General features: G+C 46.5%; 1 protein-coding gene across 5 annotated transcripts in view; it reads right to left on the reverse strand.

Annotated features, from left to right (window-relative positions):
* Positions 1 to 788: 788 nt before the first annotated feature.
* TOX2 (TOX high mobility group box family member 2) overlaps positions 789 to 17,516 on the reverse strand; it is a 166,581-nt gene continuing 149,853 nt past the window's right edge. For 4 of the 5 annotated variants that reach the window (XM_064521388.1, XM_064521389.1, XM_064521385.1 and 1 more), the window contains 4 exons: positions 16,965 to 17,045; positions 10,949 to 11,356; positions 8,837 to 8,967; positions 789 to 1,905 (listed from right to left, as the gene is read on the reverse strand). In XM_064521388.1, the coding sequence (XP_064377458.1) occupies positions 1,869 to 1,905; positions 8,837 to 8,967; positions 10,949 to 11,356; positions 16,965 to 17,045 (657 nt within the window). In that variant the 3' untranslated portion in view covers positions 789 to 1,868. The remainder of the gene's footprint in view (positions 1,906 to 8,836; positions 8,968 to 10,948; positions 11,357 to 16,964; positions 17,046 to 17,516) is intronic. The other variant, XM_064521386.1, reaches the window with a different exon arrangement.

Below are 17,516 nucleotides of genomic sequence, written 5' to 3' on the forward strand. Positions count from 1 at the left end.
TTTGTGAAAAAGAAATTAGGCATTACCTAAATGACAGTAACGCGTGCGCTAGTAACACGGTGTGGCGAGCGCCCCACAGACAAGGCTGTGTTCTAAAAATGGGCTTAAAATGGTACATTAATTAACGGGTTTCCTCCAGGCAGGTGGCCGCTGGTGTGAAATTTCACATCGTGTTAGTTTTCATACTGTTCGAATTTTCCACCCTCGCTGTGTTTGATGTCCTTCTCATCAGTGCTTACCAGAAGTTGGAAATTGGTCTCTTGTTGGCATCTGTCAATGGCCATCGGGCAGTTTGATGACCCCCATGTCTACACAGACATTTTCTGTCTGCGCAGCAGTTGGCAGAAGGGAGAAGGGTCTTTAAGAGGGCTGGGGCATGGGTTAGTTTTGCAGGGAAATGCATACAGCAACAAGTTAGTGCTTTATAAAGCAAACTACCCTTTGCTGAGTGTACAAGAAAGCATTTTTCCAAGAAAATCAATAAAAAGATGCCTGTCTTGCAAGGTGGCTGGCATTGCTCAGTGATGCCAGAGGATGGTCCTAGGCACATTTAGCTAAGTGCTATTGACCCAAAGCACAGAGTGGGAAAGAAAAGGGGAGAAGAGAAGGAGTTGGTGAAGGGGAGAGAACAAAAGCAAGCAAGAATGGGGTGAGACAAGAGCAAGGGATGAGAAAGCTGAAGTGGACGAGACCAGGCGCGGGACCTTGCTGGCTGGGACCATTTTCAGAGTGTGCACATGGCTCGTGTCTGCCAGGGCAGCCCACAGAATAAGAAGAGACTGGTTCAGTTCTTACTTTTCATATGTTTTATTATAAAGAAAGGTAAGATAAGCATTGTGAACTGAATGTGCCAGGTGCTGTGAAAGCAGCACCATCAAACAAAATAAAAAATAAAAAAAACCCAAAATGCACCTTATGAGAAACTGTAATTATGCTCTCTAATCTTTCATAAATAGACAAAAATCATTGTCAGCAATTTTTAAATAGATGGACAGATGGCAGAAAAAAAATATAATAATGCCATACAACATGGATATAAATTGTCCATTTCTTGCTGTACAAATAATAGAAACAAGTTTGGCAGGCTTTTTTTTTGTTGGTTTATTTTATACACATCTCCCTTCTATGTATAACTAAAAAATGTGCTACAATTAATATAAAATGCTTTTACTATAAAGTAAACTACTAATTTTTTTCACAAAAAAATCTTAAAGATGTCTTTAGCACAGCTCTAAAACACTTAGTAAACTACTTACAACTATCCAACAAATTATATTTTCATGATCTTTTTCACATTTTTCCTCTCGTATTTTGCCTTCTGCTTGCTCCCCCCACCTAGCTAGGAATAGTTTTTATTTATTTTTTGTATTTTTTTGCCAGACATCCAAGGCCTTTGCATGTACAATATTCACACAAACTTCACATTTTCTTGCACAAAGTTTAGTGCTGTTAGCAAGTCAAAAGAGTGCATCCTCCTACTGAGCTGGCCTAATGCTTTAGGACACCAGACCTGGGCCTATGCTGCATCTAAAAGCAGTTCACTAGGAAAATAGTCTGTAGCTAAGCTGATGGCAAGCAGAAAAATGGTGTCCTTTTTTTTGTTGGTTTTGCGTTTATTTATTTTTTTTATTCTTTTTTTTTGTTCTTCATGATTTATGAGGTTTTGGGCTTCCACGGAAAGTAGGCTTTAGAGTGCAGAAATAATAAAAGAAAACTGCTCTTAGAGCCTGGAAACGAAGCCAGCGACGAGGTGCAGTAGATTAGCTCTCTCGTCCATACGACTTGCTCGATGCCCCTCCGGGTAGTCTGTATGATAGACCCTCTCAAGTGTCCTTCATCTGAGCCTCCTCAAAAAGAGATGTTGAGTTTTAGGTGAGGTAGAGTGCCTTGTCCCTGGGCAGCATGCTGTAAGAGAAATGAAAGGCAGAAGGTGAGATGGGCAGGAAAACAGCCATAAAGCAACTTCGGAAAGCTGACAGTGGGGACAGTTTGAAATGAGCATTTGTGCAATTGGTTGCACACCAGGCCTTAGCCATGCCATGGTTTTAAGACACTACAAAACACAAGACATGAAGTGGTCTGCACGCAGGGATGGGTGGTGATGAGATGAACCAAGCAGAAGGCACTTAAACTGACAGCTTGGCACACTGTTAGTTCTGTAATTTTAACGATAAGGTCTTAATCATACATTCCTTACTGTGGCTTAATTTTTGCTCTTGCTGGGGCTCCAGGCAAGGACCAAGCCTGTGGAGCTCAGGCCAGGACAACGTGAGTGCGATGCTGCTGCGGGCTCCACCATCCTGCAGCGGGAGCGTCCTACCTGGAATCAGCCCCTGGGCCATCAGTTGCCCTGTTCATCACTTTCCTTGCATTAATACACAGAGGTTTTAAAAAGATACACTTGCTTTTGAACAAAACATGTCATTCTGGTAGGAGTCTCAAAAATGGGATTAAGGGGCTTATCCAAAGATAGCTGTCCAGGAGGATTTATGGAAGCTAGATGGATGAAGACCATGGGAGACATCACCTGCTTGATGCCTCTCTAACCTCTCCTTGTCTCCCAAAATAAGCACAAACAGAAAAGCTAAAAATCAGGAAGGGAGGGAAAAAGTTTCTTTGCTCTGGTGCTTGGAGAAAGCAGGCTTAGCCAGTCCTTCCCTCAGGTCTGAAGAAGACAGTAGGAGGTACAATAAAACCAAGCAAGACGAGGCTAAGGAGGAGGACTAAAGGGAGGTCAGCGAGGGATGTGTGAGCTCTGCATGTCCCTGCCTTGGAAAAACTTGAAGTGATCAAGTTATTAAAGCAATGAATTTGAATTCAAGAGATCCAGGTCCGTCCCAGATGGGGAACTTGGCAGACTAAGGCATGCATATAGATATCACAGCTAACTTCTAACTGTTGCCTTCCCCAAACCCAAGCTCTCCCTGAGATGAGGTACTGTAGTAACTGGTATCAAACCCTTACTACACAAAAAAATCACAAATCACATCAACTATGCATGTGGGGCTCCTTTTGGGGGAGAGCCTTTCCCTCTGAGGGTCTTCCTCACCCTTCCTCAGCATTATGGGAGCTGTGCAGGGACGACTCCACACATGGGATTCCCATGAAATTCCGGGGTGCCTCATGCGAGCAAATCAGTCCCCACTGTGAGGGCCCTTCCCAGCTCTCCAAGGAACTTGGCCAGTGGCAACCCACCAGGGAGACCCAACCAGGAGGCTTGTCAGCCTTCCCAAGGCATTTCCATATTCCACGTGAGACTGGCACATTTAATTTTCATGAACGGGGGCCTACAACCAACCCCAGATGCTCTTTTCTCAGGGTGTACTGGAGGGAGCAATGGAATGGAGGCAGCGAGTGGAGAGCAGTACGTCCCCTCTGCTGGCTGAAGTCACCTATGTGCATTTTGCTTTGAAATCTAGAAGACATTTTAATTGGTTTTATCATTTATATAGATCTGATGAAAACTTTGTCGATCCATGAGGGCATCTGGCCTTAAAAGGTGGTTAAGAAAATAACAAAGCTTTGAGAGATTTCGGTGTGTGTGTGACTCTGAGCAGAATAACAGCGAAATAGCAAACAACAAGGCAATCCTGTTGTTGACAGAGTGCAATGTAGACTTGACCGCACTTCGTTAATCTCCACATTTTATAATCTGCATTTAAAATGCAGTCTTCCCTACTGCTCTCAGCGAAGATTTAATATCAGTGAGCAGCAATGAGGTATTCCAATACTAAAACTTCATTAATTTTACAAAATATGGTACAGACATTTCCCAGTACATTACAAAGTATTACCATAAATAATTGAATCCAAACTAAGTGCATTTGTGATGTTTTATCTTTGCCTTTTTACAGTGTTCATTCACTTAGTTTCTGATTTGGAAAATTCACCCATTTGGAGTAGATTGCTTCATCATTAGCATGAATTAGAGAGGTTCTGTGCATCTGGATGAACTGGCTCTACACAGTTTTGTACGTCTAGACCACACACAGCAGAAAGCCCATGATTCAGGTATGCCAAGGGACCCGCAGTTTAGTGGAGATCATGGAGCCTATGTAAATCCCAGGAACTGGTGATGAATGTCATAATGACCAGACAAGCAACCATATTTCTGAGAAACCAGGTCCTTGGCAGATACTGCCTAATCGGAAAAAGCGTAGTACTTGCACTCCAGGGGCAAGATCTTCTTGTAACACTGATGCCTGCTAAGGCTTCCTAACAGCCAGTATGTGGCTCACCAATTGCTCTTGATGAGTGCTTGGATCTGATCAGAGTGCCTAGGCTCTCCTATCTTCTATCACAAGGAGGATGAGCACAGGGGAGGAAAGTTGCTGAATGATGGTACCCAAAAAGAAACTAATTCATGCCTGGAGTTGAATCTCATATTGCAATGTTATCTGGGGACAGCAGCTATGCCAAGGAAGAACCAAGCCATGTTTATAACAGAGGCATCAGGCAACACCACATGGGGTGCTTTTTTCATCAGCTCACATAATTAACAGGCATAGGCTATGGACTAGGTGAAATCCATGGGGACTTCAGATAAAACTTAGAATCATAGAATAATATAGGAGGAAGGGATTTCTGAAGGCTATCTGTTCCCACTCGAAGCAGGGCCAGCTTAGAGCGGGTAGTTCAGCATCTCCTGAATAACAGTCTCTCTTAATACAGTGTCTCCTGAAACCTGATGGATAATGTTAATGCTTGCAAATGAGACGAAGGACATGGAAAGAGGCATCCAGTTCAGTGTTATCACCAAAAATCTAGACGATAGGAGACAAATGTAAATGAATCCTGAAGATATCTTATGGGCGAAAAGAGTTGCAATTATAAGACAGGACAGAAAAAAAAATCCAGAGGTGCCTGGAGGAATTAAGAAAGATTTTCCAGGTAATTGCAAACCAAGGTGCAACCTTGATAAAGGCAAGCTAGTTCACGTGAGAAAGTCATTCCAAAAAACCAGGTATTCAAAGGGTACCTGGAAAGAGCAAGAGTGAGAAAAAGGCCATCAGGTGAGGGAGACTGGTGACTAGATTAAGTAGCTTGTGATATGTTGGCAAAAAGTAATAAAATCTTATGTTGCCATTGCTTGTGGGGAGTGACAGTCATATATTAAGCAGGAATGAGAAAACACTACCCATGTCTTTATTAATGATCTAGAATAGCTAAAGCCCAGAAAGAGCTAGGAAAATTGGATGGAAGTCAGTAAGCACAACAAAATAATAAAGAATGGAGAGAAGATGGATGAAGAAAAATTTAAAACTCTCTCTAACATGGTTGATTTATGAGTTAAGGAGTGTCTGTTCACAGGATCCTAGAATTTGATGGGTATAAAGGAAGAAGTATCATTTAATGGCATTTAACTTGCAGTCATAGAAAAAAAAGCTAAAGAAATTCCTCATAAAAGAATTTATTAGATGGGGAAGGACAGAGAGAAGCCTGATCTTCTTAGTTTTACAAAAGTTGTCTGGATGACAGACAAAGGAAAATGTACGATTGTGAAACTTTACCCCAGACAATCCAGTGTCAACACAGGTTGGAAGCTAAACCAGTATCGAAGTCTGACATGAAATAAAAATCGTATTCCAGAGTGCAAGACAGGACTGCCTCTGTGCTGGGGAGGTTGGTTTGATCCTCTCTTTCAGGAATCTAGGACTCTACAGCTGAGTCACATCACAACAGAAAATAATCCTTCTTTCTAGACAGTTGCTGATTTTGCTCTTCGGAGTGCTGCTTTAATTACAATTAAGCTGAATGCAGTTTTAAGGTTGAAATGGGCAATTACATGATCCAGAGATTTCCCGATTATACCTAAAACTGTGCTGATGAATCAAACCCAACAAGATGTGCATTCCCCTTACTGCCCAGCCTGCATTGCCTAAGTCCTGCTGATTGCCGAGGCTGCTGAGGAACACAGCTAACCAGGCATAGCCAAATGTTCAGATCATGGCAAGGTTGTGCAGAGGAGTCTAAGCGTAACTTGGGATGTAGCTTCCAAATTAGTGCAAAATTTATGAGAGAGGCAGTATGGATGTGCAGAACGATGAGAGCCAGATATTGCCCTTGAGACAAACAGAGGCTGGAGTTCAGTAGTAAGAAGAGGGCTGGTCCTACAAATGTGTGCGGAAGCTACAAGCAATGCAGAGGATGCACTTGGGCAGCAAATACAAGGAGTCAGTAGGAGCAGGAGGTGATGGTACTGCTGACACACCAGGCTTTACAGTATAACAAGAGCTTGAGCTTAATAAGTCAGCTTTGAGAGTTAGGCTTCCAGCAGATCATGTCTCTCAAGTAATGGGAGATCAGCTCTTTCCTTAACAGAGAGTAGGACATTTTTTGATGCACTAAGCACTGTCTGCAGTACTGACCCATACCCATCTGAGTTCATTGCTATAATCTACTCTAATAATTATCTAGAAGTCTCTGCATAATCTGTCTGGTCTTAAAATTATTTTTTCCAGGAAGCTGTGATAAACCCATGAAATTTGATATTTTTGCTGTGACAAAGGCATGAAATGCATGGGCTTTGATCATGAATTGCATGGGCTCTCTGCTTACAATACGGCTTTTGAGCAGGATGTTAAAGCACTTGTTTTAGCAACAAAACTCAGTCCTGCCTACGTTAGTGTTTCATCCGTTTCTGGAGTGTTCCCAGTCTCCTGCTCTCTACCTGTCTCTGTGAGCCCTTGGGATTTGCAGAGGGAATCATGGGTTTCCAAACAGTGCTCTGACCGTGCCAGCATCCTGCCTTGGAGGCAGCCCCAATGCTGAACACCAGTGCTCGGGGTGGAGAGGCTGGGTTGCTGCCACTTGGTTTCAGGCCTTTGTCCTGCACTGAAAGAAGATGCTGCCCTGACCTTCCTGGCACCTAGTTCAGCTCTTTTGGGTCACAGTGTTACCTTGGCTTCAGCACCTTAGTATTCACATTCTCCTAATTAAATCTGGGTATCTAAGCTAAGGACCTACCACTTGTGAGATCCAGAGTCGTTCAGGGCCCTGAGCACCCGGGCTGCAGGACTATGGCCGATCCCTTAACTACTGATATTCATTTCCAGTGGGTTAATTTCAATGGGAGCTGCCTCTGCCCAGCACCTCTGGAAATTGGGGTTCACGGGCCTTAAACCTCCAAGTGGATTTAGCATTTTGACCATAGCATCTAAAATGATTTTTCTTAAGAAGTGCTAAACAGGTTCCTTCTTTGGGGTTGTCTACAGAGATTTCAAGAAGGACTGTGCAAGGTTTCCCTGCAGAACTGTGAATAATCCACGTAGCTGTACACCCTCATGCTGGCAGACAGCAGAGTGCTCTAACGGCTCGGCAAGTTATTTATTTCCCTCAAAGAAATAAATGTCTGTACTGTCTGTGCCCAGCCCAGCAATTGTAAGTGCACTGCTGGCACAGACGGGAGCTATAGTCTGAAAAGGCTGGGAGCTTGCTATTATCTCTAGTGAAAGCGCAATGTTCCAGTACAGCATTGCACTTCAAGCAAATCAAACAATACTCAGAGCTACCAAGCTTCCTTCCCTACCTGCTCTCAGAGCAAGCCACGTGCCTATTTTACAGAGCACAATAGCAGTCTCAGAACTATTACTGCTGAGCTCTGGTGCCAAGAGCAGTGGATTAGGCAGAGGTTGGAGTGACTTTCATTCTCTCACTGATCCCCAACTTTGGGGACTGAGACAATCCCACCATTTTTTAGTTATCAGGCAATTGAAGTATCACTGAAGTGACCCTTGTGCTGGCCCGTTCATGTCCGAGCAGGGGGCAGATCTCTGCAGGCTTCAGTGGCCATTTCCTGCAAGACTCAGAGGACTGAAGCATGGTGCGCTGCTTGGAAAGATGAGGCTTTATACCCTCTCATGGTTAAACCCCAAAATGGATAACGGACCCACTGTCAGAGACAAGTAGAGGAGATCTTGGCCTCGGCAATAAAGGCAATTATTTTAGAAACAGAAGGACACTGTTCAGGGATATGGCAGAACTTCCTCAATCCCCACCATCTCTGGGGACTATGCTTTGTGTAAAGCACACATCCACAAAAAGTGAAGCTCTTCAATCACAAGTAAAGTTTAGTTTTCTCAAGCAAGTAGCAGACCAGCAAACTGAGCAGCACAACAATCTGGCAAGCATTTGTAGAACACTTATTTCTAGGGCTCAATGCACCAAAAACTCACAGGACTTGGATTTTTTTTTTTCAGTTCTTTGTGTGATGGCTATAGTGGGCCCAACACACAAAACAGGAGCAGACTGGGCCTCCCTGTCCTGCTCTGGAAGGAAATATGTCAAACTTCCTTTGCTTATGGGACAGAAACACAAAGAAATGGAAAGTCCTTCATGCTCAATGAAGAAATTATCTGTGATTTTCAAACTACCTGCTTATACAGTATCATTTCGGTGAGCCCACAGAGAAGAGGAAATATTGAGCTTCATTTACCGTAATTAACCTATCAACCTGCTGTACGTTTTGGGGCAGGGTCTCAGCTGCTGTAAATTGTCAGACTTCCAACAATTTATAAACATTGTTTCCTATATTTTCTGGTTAAAAGATGCTGATCAATTTGACTTGGAGTAGGCTGAAAAGACTCTGCAGAAATTGCTTCCGCAGCCCAGCAATGGCTGAGTGATGCCCAATTATCTTTAGGCCTGCGACTCAAGCGATTCCTTTCAGGCTACTGAAGAAATGGAGCACCATGACATTAAAAAGAAATGCAAATTGTTTTCATAGCACGACATTTTCATGTTTCTATCGCCCGTCCTTTCTTGAACTTCAGTTACAGATGATTGTGCGTTCAGATAATGGAAAGTGCATTAGCAATATTCTGTTTTGTCTACTGGCCTGCAGTGATTAATCCCACACTCTCTGCTAGGGTAGTCGTTGTCCCAGTCAGTGCTTCCTGGAGGATTTGATGCGCCAGGCGAACGGGGTCCAACACTGTTTGGAAACTCAGATGAAATATGTGAAAAGTCCTGTGTAATGGAAAAGAAAGGAAGGGTTACGTGTGTACACACAGGTAGGAGAAACAGAGGCTCTATTAACATTGCATAAACAGATTTACTGCCCAGAAAACACCACACTGCAGAAGCACCTGGAGTGCTTACGCAGCCAGGGAGCCCCACGGAAAGCAGGGGGCCCAAGCTCGGTGTGTGGTGGGACCTCGCACAATGTCAACTGCTGCAAGCAGGTGTCAATGCAGCAACATCTGTTTTACATCCCCATTTCCATCTCATGTTTTTCAGGAGTTCCCTCCTGGGGGGTTTGGGGAAACGGCTGCAGAACGCGCACGGCCATGAAAGCCTTTGCATCAGCATCCTGGCAATCACAACCATTTTTCCACTTCAAGCACAGCTCCCTTTGCAGTAATCCGTTAGCCCATCATAACGTACAATAACAAGGTAAGGAAAACCCACACAAGCAATATTCTCTCCATCAGCTGTCACTGCTGGCAATTTAACAAAGACTCTGGGAGACTGTCTGATCTGAAAGCCAGTCATAATCCTGATTGTTTGGGGCTGGCCTAATTAGGTAAGATTAGGCAATGTATACAAACAATGGAGTCAAGGTAGTTAACTGCCCAGAAATAGGATTTTCTCCTAAACACCCAAATGAAGGTACTTTGGTTTTTTTACATTTAATTTTGTTATTAACAAACATACATGGAATGAAGCTTCAAAAAATGCTGCCCATAGCAACAACAAACACCCCAATTAAAATGATGATGAGGACCTCTTTTTATGCCTCTTTCTGGATGTAGGCTATCACTGATGTTTATAGAAGTCACTTTTGCTTAGGTATAGCCAAAACATAATAACCATGCTGCAAAAGTTATTTGGGATAGCCAGAATAGGTTAGAAATGAAAATGTGATCTAGGATCTGACCTTCCCAGGTGTGTTTTCTTTCCATTATGGTCAAGGATAATTGTGCTTCAACATCCCTCCTCTTCTTTTATTTTATTCCGCTGCAATATATGCTCCCAAATTAACAATTTATGCTTTCTCAAAGTTAGTCCCAAACTGAATGGGTCAAATTAGGAGGAAAAAGCTTTGTTCACTGCTAAAGTACCGATATGTATCTAGTAAGCATGTGAAACAAATTATTCAAACAGCTGGGTGAATAATGCAGTTAAAAGTATCATCAAGTAAATTATACCAGCTGTGAATTTCAGAGCATATGTCCTTCACTATGAATAGTTCGTCCAGTTCATATTCCAGATGGATAAACTCTGGAAATCACTCATTTGCTTCTCTGTATCCTGGCATGCTCTGTATAGGGCACAGGGAGTGCTTTCTGCGATTGTCAGTTCTTCCTCCTCATACATTTTCTTAACACTGGGCTTAAAGGAGAGAAACTTTGACACCCCAGACCAACTCCTCCCACTGTGGGCTACTAGGTGAGCTTGGATGTCACCTACAGCAGCTTCTCTGAGCAGGTTTTACACACTCATCGGACGGTTCTGTACAATTCATTTTGTTGTTATGCTGTTAATATTAAGCTTACATTTCATCCTTGCAGCTCTCTGCCACAAAAGAGATCTTCTCCTATTGCTAGGCAGCTCCAGGAAAAATAATAATTTTACATTTTATTTTTTATATTCCCTCTATCCTTTTTGACTTCCTAGTGGAGAGGGGGCCCTCACTGACTATCCAACCCGTCGCTTCAGACGACCATCACACAAACCCACGGGGACCCTAAAGATAATGCTGGAGGACTTTGCACACAAGGAACTTCTCCTGGGGCAACCCCAATTCCTGAGGCGTCCCACACTGGCAGAGCCTCCATTCCTGTGGTAGCACAGATCTGTCCCACTCTTGGGGTGACTTGCACTGACAGCTCAGGACTTCTGAAAAACTTGGGAAAACTTCCTCCATGGGGAAGCAGGGACATGGTGCAGCTATTGTTCTACAACCGCTTTCTCTCTTAGAGCAGTACATAGGAGCCAGAGCACTTACCTGCTGCCCTGGAGGTGAAGAATTCATTGGGGGCTGTACCTGTAGTGCCATGGGAGGAGACAGGATGGATTGCTGCGGGACCTGCTGCATGTTGAGTGACTGGTTGAGGATGGAGCTCTGCGGATGGTGCAAGGACAGCTGCTGGTGGAGAGGAGGGCTGATTTGGAAAGACGGAGGTGGGGAGGCACTGATGCTGGGCAACATGGGTTTGGAGTTGAGGGTCCTCGAGAGGCTGGGGTGGGGGTGTCCACGGTAATTCTGGAGATCCGATGGGGACAGGAATGAGCCTAACCCAGGATAAGGTGATGAGGCCTGCGGCGGCATGGTATACATGGGCTGTTTTGGTGGGATCATTTTCGAAGGTTGATTGGTTTGGGCACTTTTCGTCTCACCCTGGTCAGCAGAGCTCTGTGGGAAAAGCGAACAGAGGCTGAATGAGGAAGGAAGGACACGTTGTGTGTCTTCGGGTGTCCTTCCTTTCCAGCCATGCAGAGAAAGCTCATAAGAACAAATGGGATTTGCGCAGAGAGGCCCACATGGAGCTTGTGCTGAACCCTATTCCCTGATCCCCTTTTCTCCTTATAATACACCCAGTCCTCCTTCAGATGCATACACCAGGGCTAGTACATGCTCTTCTCTTCTTTCCTCTGGCAAGTGCCTCCATGCTGGCTCTGCTCTCCCGTGTCTGGGCTACCCCAGACTTCCTGTGGTTCCTGCTCTTGTCCCACCCAGGCCTGTGCAGCCACTTCCAGTTCTATGTCTAGTTATGTTAAAGCAGGCTGGCTGCAGTATCCAGACCCTGGAAATTAAAGTCCAGGAACTGAACCATGGATTCGGCAGAGACTGGAGCACAGGAGAGGCATTAAACAGCATGGAGGCAAACTGCCTGCCTACAGTTCATTCCTTATGTCCAAAGAGGCAGGTGACAGAATCACTTTCTCTTCCAACAAATGGGATTGTAAAATTCTGCCTTCTTAATCTTGTGCATTCCTGCAGTCCTGATGGGGTTGTGTAATGTACAACACAATGATGGCCTCAATTCTGCAGGAAAAAGAAAAGAACAACAGGACATTTTCTGGCTTGGACAATGAGGTTTTTTTCCTGAGGTGGGCTCTATAATGATACTCTGGATCCTTTCTCATCCAGCAGTAGGGAACACACTGTGCTGTTTTACTCAAAACAAAGTTGCACCTCTGCAAATAATTGATCATTGGAGAAACTGGGGGAAAAAAAAACAAAAATCCCTTCTCTATCAGCTCACCACATCCCTCCCAGAAGATAATTAGATCAGTAATGAGAACAGGCAAACACCAGCTGTTCTCTTCCTCCAAGTCATTTTTCCAGTCTCTGAATATCCAGTTGCCAGCTCAGGGCACCCCCCAACTTCCCTCCTCACTGCCCCAGGACTAGCTCTTTCTTAGGATGCTGCCAGTGGTTATTTCTGCAGACATACAAGAGTCATAGGAGTGCCAGATCTTGGCAAGGGGGCTATGAAACAACAGGGGTGCTTTTTAAATTGGATGTCTCTCCAAGAGGCAGAGCACCTACAACCCCCTAAGCATCTTCAATCAGAGCTGCTCATCCTCAGCATTTCCTAAAATCAACTTTCTAACGCAGCAGAGGCACATGCATGGCACTAATACCTTCCACCTGAAGTGCAGAAGCCTGTACCCCTCTGCTTGCCTCCAGTAAAGCATTTCACTGCAAGCAAACCTTGGAAATTGTGCTGTGACTCCATGCCCTCCATGCTAACTAACCCATAGCGCGGCAATAGGTGTCCAGGGTAAGACCTCACAGGTTTCCAGAGGGACCAGGAAGACCTTTTAAGCCCATCATACGAAAAACAGTCCCTTCCATCCCTTTTCAAACATCTATCCTTGCTGCTCTTCTGTTTGCTAGTTCAGGCAGCTATGGTGCTCATGCTTGTACAAAGGCTTTGTGCCTTTTAGACCCACCACCATATCCTCATGGATCCTGCAGATGGTGGTAACCAAATGTGATGATACCACACTGCAAATATGGTATAGTACCAACGCAAAGAAGCTTGTCTTAGAGGGGAAAACAACCTAATACATATACTCACAACCTGTAGGTATATATCTGTGCATGCACATGTACACAGTATCCCCAAGTGCTGACTGACATTGTGCTCATGATTTCAAAGAATCAGTGATTGCAAGTGAGCCTCAAAACGCCTCCACAGGTACCTCCAGCTCAGGCACTGGAGAGCCTCAAAGGCAGTGGCTTAACCTAGTGCCTCGAGCCGAAAGCAGCACATTCCCTCCTAACCCAACAAGCCCACGAGCTTTGCAGGAACCACCCCAAATTCACCGGCAGAAAATGTCTGTGTCCTTCCCTGGAGCCCAGAGAGGGCATGGAGGAGGGCAAGGGGCAAGGTCTCCCCAGGATGAAGTGTCTAGGAGATGAAGGCTGTGCAAGGCTGGCACTTAACTCGTCATCGCTGCCCCAAGGTGCAGCAGGTACCTGAAGTACCCTGATTTCACTATTAGCTGCTGAAGTGGGCACAGGATTTTGCCTGGGCAACAGTGCATTTTGCCTGTATATGTTCACATTCTCAATAACCCACAGTTATGGATGTTACTTACTGAAAAACCCCTCTCCAGGCTCTGTTCTCAGGGGAGAAGCAGGACCCACGATCCAGAGCAGGCATGTAGTGAATCCTGCCAGGATGAGTGCCAGATCCTGACTGAGACAAACTGCCACCAGCAGAGACAATGGACACCTTGCTAGTCTGGTTATGGAGAGGGCGAGTACGTCCAGGCCAGGAAAGTGGAGGCGGTACAGGGAATCACCGGGACCCACGGGGTACGCAGAGGTTTACTGGTGACTCTCCTGCCAATGGCTGGGGAGGCTCGGGAAGCTGGGGGATGAGAGCAAAACCCCAGAGCGTTGTCAGCGGGACCCGTGCGCCACACTCCCTCCTGTTCACATGTCACCTCCCCGCCCCGGCTCGCCGAGCTGTCTGCACATCAGCCGGTTCAGAGGCTTCTCCTTGCAGAAATGAAGTTCTCTGTTGTAAAGGTTTTCACTTCTAAGAATATTTAAATATGAAAGTCACCCTTTCAAACTCTTGCTTTAAACCCTCCACAACAGTGATTACCGCTTCCTGGCTGTATGTGGAGATACCGTGTCTCTGTATTATATGCAGCACGAGCAGAATACCAATATCAGAATATCCAGCAAAGCTAGTCCTACATCCATCAGTGCAGTTATGAATCTTTTTAAACACTTAACCCAATGAAAGTGACTTAGATTATTCCCTTTTTGACCTTTTTGCCATAGCAGTTAACCTTCAAGTGCAGCTGAGTTAGGTAAGGCTTCTGAGCAGCTGTCCAGAGCCTGAAGCTCATGTTTATCTCCCCGGTAATTACACTTCCCTTTAAGCGATTTGGCTCACTTTTACAATTCAGCGTGACCCTGTGCAGTGGGAACGGCATGGACGGCTTGGTGAGGGCTCTGTTTCACGCAGCGCAGCCTGGCTGGCTCTCCGCATGCCACCCAGGGGCAGGGCTGCTCCCTGCTCGCTGGGGAAGCCCTGTCCTACCACCCCAGCTGGGACCCAAGATGGGCCAGTGCCTTCCTTGGGGTGGTGTCCTCTGGACTTTTCTGCCTTGCCAAATACTGGGCAGCCAAGTGTCGTGGGGGGAGCAGAGCGGGCTCCACAGCCCCGTTTTCCAGGCAATGCTGATGCATGTGGTCAGGCTCTCCAAAGCTCTTCAGCCAAGGCCACATGCCTGAACCAGGAGCAATGGGGCTGCAGCTCCTCCAGAGCTGTCTGTCTGACTGGGGTGCATGCATGATATGAACTGTGCTTCTGCTGGAGCCCTGGACACAGGAGATATATGCCAGCCTGGTACAGAAAAGGGAGGGCACTGAGACCAGCAAAGGCAACCAAATAGCTAACAGCTGAAGGGACTTCACAGCACATTCAGGGAGCAAGAACCAGATGCCTGATTTAGACACCTGAGTGCCGTTTTGCCACTCAGGAGTGCTCAGGGAGCAACAGCACTGCACCAAGTGTGCCCAGGAGCTGTAAGCATGCCGAAAACCCCACGAAGGCTCAGTGGGTCTGTGGGCCTGCATGCAGCCAAACACAGCAGAGCTGGTCCACCATTCTGTCCAAGACACCCCAAGATACCTGCCAGCAGCTCGGTACTGACATGAGCTGATCGATGGCAGGTGCCTGGGGATCACTCCAACGGCCTCATCATCTGAGACCCTGACTCCTTTCTCCCTGCATCTCAGTGTGAAGGTGACAGCTGAATGCATGGGCAGCAACGAGAACCAGGTTTGAGGAGTAACGCCATGAAGGAATAAGGCATGCAGGAGGCAGCCATATGAGCTGTCAAGCTGTTGTCTCTAACATTTTGGTGCTCTCTTGGAGCTCATGACCCAGGAGAGGTGCGGACCCTCACTGTCTTCCCTCCTTCTTCTTTGCCCTTCCTCGGATACAGTCCTGGCTTTTGCTTTCAGTCAGAAGGTAAAACTAACACACTAACCCGTTTGCTCACAGAGAAGTGAACAACTTGACTGCAGTGCTCAGCAGAAATTGCAAAGATGACTCAGAGAAGGGAAGAGAGATTAACTGTTTCCTCATGACAAAGCCCAAGCTCTTCCATCTAAAGAGAGAGGTCCTAGATCTGTGCAGCAGGACCATCATAGCTGCAGGACACAGTAAAATCCCTTCCCAGGCTGATTCTTCTTGCACACTCACCACTCTGGTGCATAAAGCCTGCACTGCTCCATTCAGTGTGGTACCACGAGCAGATCCTTCACACCAGCTCTTACCACACTGGATGTGACCCTAGCCCCTTTCCCATGCCTGGGTGTCCCTGCAGAGCTGGAATCACGAACCATGCTCCGAAACAACATACATGCCTAGACTACAGCAGGAGGTAGGACGCTGGCATCTGGTTGCTCCACAGCCCCAGGCCCGCAAGCTTAGCAGAGCTGCTAGCTCTAGGTTGGCAAAAGAGCCCATGGCCAAGGAGCAATGTGACTCTGCCACATGTCCCAGTGCAGGAGAAGCATGACCAAGCCTAGTCTTCACATTGTGGAAGACCACATCCACAAAAGGAATGTCCAGCATCCTGTTCCCAACAAGACTGCTAATCCTCATCAACCAGGGCTGGTGCTGGAGATTGGGCTCAGCTGAGTAAAGCGAGCCGTGATCAGTGGAGTCACCTCCAGGTGGGCCAGTCCCACTGTCACCCAGGGAGGAGGGACCTGCCTTCCAGCCCTTAGCAGGTACCTGTCATGTTGGCTGTACTTGTCCCTGGAGAGCTGCGGGCAGTGAGCCACTACCGCCCAGCAGGTCCTGGCAGCAGGTCCCCCTCTGAGCCCCAAGCAGAGGGAGCCCTTGGTTGCTCTGACACTGGCTGATGAAGACAGATGGTGAAGACAAGGCTTTTTAGCACTAAGTTGGTACAGGAAACTGGGAATTAGGCTTCCCACCATAGCTTGCTGCTAGAAAGGACGAATTCCTTCTCCCTTCTCTTTCTTCCTCCTCTAAAGGAAGGACGACAGTGCTCGGTCAATGAAAGCTGGTATCGATATGCCGGAAGGGCAGAGCTCTCACATCCCTGTTTCAAGACACCCTGGCAGTGGAAGGGATTGAATCCCTGGAGGTGGCGACAGAAGAGGAACCCATCCAGATGCGCACCCCAGGGCCGGTGCTGGGGTGGCCGTGCAGGGCTGGCATGAGCCCAGCCTCCCAGTGCCGCGACATGCCGTGAAAAACGAGATCTTGGCTTGGTTTGTTAAAGGGGGAAAAAAGCAATCCCGGCACACGCACGCACTGTGTCGGCTCAAACCACGCCGCGGAGCATTTCATTTAGCTCCTACAGAAGGTAGTTAACATTGATATTAGTTTTGATAGCACGGTTACAGTGTATTTCTTATAAACTTGCTCCTCCCCAGAGATTCCCGAGAGTTGCGACTAATTTATCATTGCCACATCCAGAGAGACTCATGTATGAAACACATTGTCTGTTACCTTGGAAACCAAGCTGGCCCGGTAGGCTGCCAGGGCTTTTAGATACTCCTTCTTCGCCGCTTCTGTTTTCCTCTTATACGCCTGAAAGGACCAAACAATGAATAATAATTAATAAAGCAAACTAGGGTGCTGCTCGGCTTTGCTGCAGCCTGCTCTCTCTGCGGGAGCGCCCGTCCGCGGGGTGACGTTACGGCATCGTGGGAGTGGAGACAGGGCCTTAAAACATAGCTGGAGAAAAAAACCTCGTTTCCACTGATAGGAGAGAAATTTACCCCAAATAAAGCCCTTGGACTGGAACAACCTGGAGATTTTAGAGGTGAGCATTTTCTGGATGTCTAGAGAAATATTTATGCACATCTGCCCTAAGAGATGTCACCTCATGGAAGAACTAAGGAGAACCTTGTATGCAGGCAGGTTGGTGCATCCAGAGCTCCTGGCGCCACCAGGGAAGCCATGCACCAGAACTGCTGGAAACTGCCTTCCCTGAAAGGACCTGCTCCACCCCCACCCTACGCAGAGACCATGGCCTCAAAAACGAGGCCCCTTTTCACC

This window comes from Dromaius novaehollandiae, chromosome 16 (genome assembly GCF_036370855.1).
Source record: "Dromaius novaehollandiae isolate bDroNov1 chromosome 16, bDroNov1.hap1, whole genome shotgun sequence".
In the NCBI taxonomy this organism is placed as follows: domain Eukaryota; kingdom Metazoa; phylum Chordata; class Aves; order Casuariiformes; family Dromaiidae; genus Dromaius; species Dromaius novaehollandiae.